The 6110-nt window shown below is 40.0% G+C and overlaps 2 protein-coding genes across 2 annotated transcripts; one reads left to right on the top strand and one right to left on the bottom strand.

Annotated features, from left to right (window-relative positions):
* Positions 1-2489: 2489 nt before the first annotated feature.
* AK88_05231 (uncharacterized protein) lies at positions 2490-4687 on the top strand (the record flags this gene model as incomplete). Its single annotated transcript, XM_012482833.1, has 3 exons — positions 2490-2651; positions 2825-3584; positions 3981-4687. 3 exons carry the CDS (start codon positions 2490-2492, stop codon positions 4685-4687), a joined length of 1629 nt encoding a protein of 542 aa, XP_012338256.1.
* A 340-nt stretch (positions 4688-5027) lies between these two features.
* Positions 5028-6003, bottom strand: AK88_05232 (uncharacterized protein; the record flags this gene model as incomplete). The annotated part of the gene is made up of 2 exons (XM_012482834.1): positions 5028-5786; positions 5929-6003. The coding sequence occupies 2 exons, from the start codon at positions 6001-6003 to the stop codon at positions 5028-5030; spliced, it is 834 nt and encodes a 277-aa protein (XP_012338257.1).
* Positions 6004-6110: the final 107 nt, after the last annotated feature.

Consider the following 6110-nt stretch of genomic DNA (forward strand, 5'->3'; position numbering starts at 1 on the left):
TTTAACAAAGCCTTTTCATAATTTATTATATCAACGTTATGTCTTAAAAATCCAAACCTAACGTGCGAATTTAAACCATGTATTAGTATTATAATGCCTATAGCATTTTTTACTAACCATCCATATGTTCTCAATAATAAACCATCCTTATTAAAAAAAGAATCAATCATGGGTGTTCCATCTATCCCCTTGAACGTTTCATCAAACTCCGTAGATGTTTCATCAATCTGTGTAGATGTTTCATCAATCTGCGTAGATGTTTCATCAATCTGCGTAGATGTTTCATCAAACTGCGTTGTCTTTATTTTTTCTGCACTGCTAAATGAATCGCGGTCTACCATGATAACATTGGAAACTATCAATTCATAAAAAAAAAAAATAATCAATATTCTATATAACATATAATGAACAACATTAAAACACCAATGAATGCAAAATATGTTTCTGTTTTTTTAATATATAAAGCATTTCGTTCGATTTCAAGCTACTATTACCCCCATGTAAATATAATGTCCGCACAACAATTCAAAAAAACTAAATAAATTAGTGCAACGTGAAATTAACTAATATACATATGTAATGTATATAGCCAAATCCAATACAATAATTCATAATGGTAAGGGGTACATGAAACGTTAACCATATAGGCATAAAACATGTTTTAAGAGGCCAACAAACAGGTTGAGCAGAAAACGCAGATCTAAAAAGAAAACATTTTAAAGCAAAAAGTCACAAAAAATAATCAACAAATGAAAAAGGATCGAACTGAAACCTATATAATCTAATTATATATTATAATTTATAAATAAGGGCCGCAAAATCTGATTAAATAGTATATGTCACGAAGAAAACTTTAACCCAACCATGGTAATTACAAGAAATTCAAATAAAGAACATTTAAAAGAAAAAAAAAAAAAAAATTATCCAGATAAGTATATTATATATTGTTTTAGTAAATATAATATAAAAAATTGGCTACGAAGTAATGTACCAAATAATATGGCCTATTTATATAAAAAAAAAGAAAGAATTAAATCAAAAGTAAAATGCTTGCAAAAGAAAAAAATAAAAAAAAGAACAAATAATCTATTTATGGTCACATAATGGTGCTCTAAATAAACGGAATTACTATTTCCTTCAAATAATTAACAAAAAAAAAATTTGTTCCGTTTAGATATATTCATCTAACAAAAAAACAAATAATTATTTTTGTATTATATATATTTGCAGTTTTTATTCATAATATATATTTTTTTCTTAGCTCTTTAATTGATAAGTTTGGGTTGTAAGTTTTGAAATGGCGTTATTACAGTATTCCTTTTTTTAGTGCGAAAACATGTAGGTCAAAATTTATTTTAAATATATTTTTAAAAGAAATATAAAAGGAATAATGAACAGTAACATATAATATATATAAATCTTCTTAGAAAACAGTGTGATAAAAAAACATAGGTTTATTGTGCAGGATCGTAGGTTGCAGTACGGTTTTTATGGTTCAGGAACCTAGGTGTCTGTATGTTTTAATGTTCAGGATGCCATTTTTCAGCGTTTCTGGGTTTAGGTTTCGCTTTCCTAGTTTTCAGTGTGCTTACCGTTTATGGATATAGGTCTCAATGTTTAGAGGTTTCAGAATATAGTTTTGAGTAGGGCTTAAGATTCAGGTATCTGGGTCACACTGTTTTAAGGTTTGGGAATCTAGTTCCCAACGCTTTGTGGCTTAAAGATGTAAGTTCCATTTTACCTAAGGTTCAGGGTTTATGGTTCAGGTTTTAGGAATCCGGATTTGGGATTCAGGGTACTAAGTCCATGTGTAAGCGTTCAGAGTTTAGGAGGTTTAGGACTTAAGGTTTTCTTTTTCTTGTTTGTTTGTTCATGCGACATCGCTCGTCAACGCAACTGCTGCTTACTCTTGGTGCCCTGTTGGTTGCTTTACCGTTCCTACATGCTGCGCACTGCGCCCACGTTGCTTTTCTTGTTTTTCCCTTTCTCTTTGTGCTCTTGCGCATTCTGCGCTTCCTTCTCTGGTATCCCTCGTATTCTGCTGCTAGCCGTCACCGCGTCCTCATGCACGTGATTGTCTCCGAGTGTAAGAAGGAGGCGGATTGTCTCTCCGAGCCACGCGTCGAACAACGCGGCCGAGTGTAAGAAGGATTCGACGAAGTAGCCGAGTGTAAGACGGAGGAGGATTGTCTCTCCGAGCAAACACGGCCGAATAAAGGGGATTGTCGACCCACGCGGCCGAGTGTACGACGGATTCGACGAAGTAGCCGAGTAAGAAGGTTCGAGGGAAAGGTTTCGAGTAAGAGATCCAGAGAAGGCGAGCAGAGAGAGCGGGGGCGGAGAGCGAAGGAACACACATATTATGTGGGAGGGAAGAACGAGGCAAGGAAGGCAGCAACGACGGCAAGGACGGCAAGGTACCTGCCACACCAGTAGCGGAGAAACCGGTGCCAACGAAGGAGGCGGTAGCGAAGACGCGGTCCAGCCGCATGGCATCACCTGGTGGTGGTAACGGTGGTACGGGCGGTGCTCCTGGCGGAGGAGGGAAGGAGAACGGGAAGATCGTGAAGGCTGGACACGGCGAGGCGTGTGCTGCAGATAGAGCCCAGCAGCGGCCGCGTACCGCAGTGTATGTGGTGCCTCCTCTGAATGTAAGTTAGATTACACAGCGAGAGCAAGGATGGCGCGGAAACAGGAATCAATATAACAGGAATTTATTCATAGGCTTACATGCATATATGTCACGGTGTACATGTATTGACTGCGAATAACATAGGTAGCACGTGCTCATGAGGACTTTTGTATGTTCACGTGCCAAACGTAGAAGGACGAATGGAACAAGTGGAAGCAAGTGTTGGAACATTTTACGAAATATATGGATGAACACAAAGACCTCGCGGATGCATATGGTGCAAACTGTTATAACGTAGGTTGGGATGATGTGGACCCCGCACCCAGGAAAGATCAGACAGTGGCGGACGTAGTCAGGTGCAGAGTTATGAGTGTTGCATGGGGTTTCGCAAACAGGTGGGATAAGAATGAACACGATACAGGGGAACGGCAGAGCACAGACGAGGACGAAAAGGAGAATATGTTAAGATGTGAAGTAGTGAATGTATTTGGACATCTACTGAAAAATAAGTATTGCAACGGGCAACGAGGATACAAGAGAGGTGTAGAATATGCCCGGATAGCATTCAGGCATATGAAGAGCGCGGGAACACACGGAGCTGGAGTGGTCGGGGGTCCTGTTACAGCAGGCAAGTGTACAGCATGTGGGTATGACCAGCATACAAGGTCGGCACACGCCATAAATTGGAAGGTAGCAGAGTGGTTATTGTACGAAGGGCAAATATTGCAAGGAATCGAGAATATAGAAGACACGCGGTTCTGTAACACGAAGTGGGCGCATTATACACAGGGAAAGATGAAGGACGGTAACCCGAATGTGGTGAACGAAACGAAAATCACTGAAATAAAGCCAGAACAGGAGAAACTAAGGAAGAAAGCAACCAAGAAAATGGACGAAGTGAAGGAAGCATTAGAAAAGAAAATTCAGGAAATGAGAGATAAGCATATGAATGGTACGAATATACGGCAGCTACGAATAGTAGGAATGCCGCCACCACAACAACGCACACCCGGCGGAAGAGCACAGCAAACGACTTCGTTGACGTTGAGTGGCGACCACGATGGCAGCGGCGAGCGTACCGTGTAGCGGCGACGAGGCACAGGACGGCGGACGAGATGACGGCGACAAATAAAAGTTGTACTGCTATCATGTATCCCGACCCAGTCCACCGAGTGCGCATTCCACCGAGTCGTACCTCGACCCACTGCATCGATCCATGCATCGAGCCGCACCCCCACCCTGCCGCTACCTGACCGCACCGTCCCGGCCCCCTTCTTTCTGTACCACTGGTGTCCGTTTTTTTTTTTATCATCTTTCTACCATCTTTCTTCCGGTCTCCTGTTTTCAGCAGCGGAAGCCAAGAAGAAAAACCACGACGGCACGAAGTCCACGGAAGGCAGTACTCAGGACGACAGTAGTGAGAACGCGCAACTACCGGCGGCTCCCTCACCCAAAGGGAGATCAGAAACATCTGCTGCGGACGCGCCGGTCCCAACATCACCATCCGTACCACAACCCCCACCTCCTCAACCAAAGAACGAAAATGATCAGGCAGGATCGGGACAAGGACCGGGTCAGGGACCAGGACCTGGACAACAACCCCCACCACCTCCACCACCACCACCAGACAACGAAGCTAAAGAACCTGGAGCCGCAGCAGCAACGCCAACATCAAAGGATACGCAAGAAACAGGTAAGTGCCCTAAGACACCAGGGTTTTCCACAGTCCAGAATGAAGGCCGAGGTGTATACGGAGCTACATCAAGTACCTCTGTGTCTTTTGGAACGAGTTCGGAAACTGACAACACCTGTGGGAAGAACACTGACGACACAGGAGCAGGTAGTGTCCTGAGTGAATTTCGACAACAAAAACACAGAGAAACAAAAAACACAAAAGTAAAAGACAACAGAAAAACGAGCATACTGGTTACTATTAAAAAGGGTAGTTTGGTCACGAGCAATATTGCACAAAAAAAGGAAAGGTTACACAAATGTGATATACTTATGTACATATATGTGTATGAATATATATATTTACTACGAGCGCTATTGTAAACATAGACATTTCTTGCGACACTGAAACGGACAAAAAAGGCGCATACATATTCGTGTACCCGATAATATACTAAATTGAATTTCATAATTGATCTATTATGTTTCCTTGTATGGCTGGAAAGAATTTTTCTTTTTTTTTTTTGCTTTTTCATTTTATCAATTCTAATATGTCTACAATGACTAAGCCATTATTTCTCCATTTTATTGTAAACTGCTGTACAAATTATAGCGCTGCGGACGGAATATGTGTTCTATTTACATCCTTCATATTTTCTCCTATTGGTGACCAGCTGCGTCTAATTCATTATTCTTTCGATTCCTTAGTGTCTGATCCATTGACTTATGCATCCAATACGGTCTCTTGAGCACTTGCTTTATACTCTTGAGTCCTCTCATTAAAAATGGTGTACCATTTTTTCTCAGTTTCCTGTAAACATTTTTTCCACAAGTTGAGAAAATTCGTTAAGGATGAAAGGAAAGAAACGGTTTCTACTGTATCGGCCTTCATATTAATATTATAAATTTCATGATAATAATCATCTACTTCTTTAAAATCTTTAGATAATTCTTGTTCGCATTCATTCCACAGTTTCATTTTCTCTTCCTCTGGCATTCCATATTTCGAGGCTAATTCATGCAGTTCGCTCAATAAATTATCCATGGCACCATAGTAATCCGATATTTGAATTCTAACACATTCAATCAGTAGAAACTCGACTTCATCTTTCGGCATCAGGGGCAAATGTTTTTTCAATATGGACGCTATATTTATTGCCCCTTCATAGTTCTTCAGGTCTTTATCATCGTCTTCTACATCCCATTCTTCCTCTTGTCCACCTTCTAGTTTTCCCAGTTCTTCTACTCCTCTTACTTCATCCTCTTCTTCGCATTCGATATGTTCTACTTGACCAGAAGTACCATCATCGATATGTTCATTACCTAATTCAAAGCTGCCCTCATTATCGTGATAGTCAGGATTTAGCGCACATTGATCAGCATACACATTTGCACTGGCTGTACATTCGCACAATTGTCTTGGGGGTGCCGTTACATCTAGTTGTGATGACAGGAAATTTCCATGTTGCTTGATACCACTATTCTGTAAGAAGGATTATTACCAAATTCGAAAAAAAAAAAAGACAAAATAAATAAGTAATTGTAGGGAATGCCATTTTTTTGAACGAAAAATGTGTTTGTTCTGTTTTTTGGACATAAAAAATAATTCCATTTCATCTTTTTACCAGCAGCACAAAATGGATCAAAGTGAAAAAAGAGAACACAAACCTAGGCGAGCTTAATATTTTGAATTGTTTCATCTCGAAAAATTGGGAACATTTACTTGTGAGAATAAAATTAAGGTAATTACTAATTGTTAAAATTTTTCTGCAGAAGTAATATGAGTTTAATATATTTCGAGAGAAAG

The sequence above is a fragment of the Plasmodium fragile genome (genome assembly GCF_000956335.1).
Source record: "Plasmodium fragile strain nilgiri unplaced genomic scaffold supercont1.105, whole genome shotgun sequence".
Taxonomy (NCBI): domain Eukaryota; phylum Apicomplexa; class Aconoidasida; order Haemosporida; family Plasmodiidae; genus Plasmodium; species Plasmodium fragile.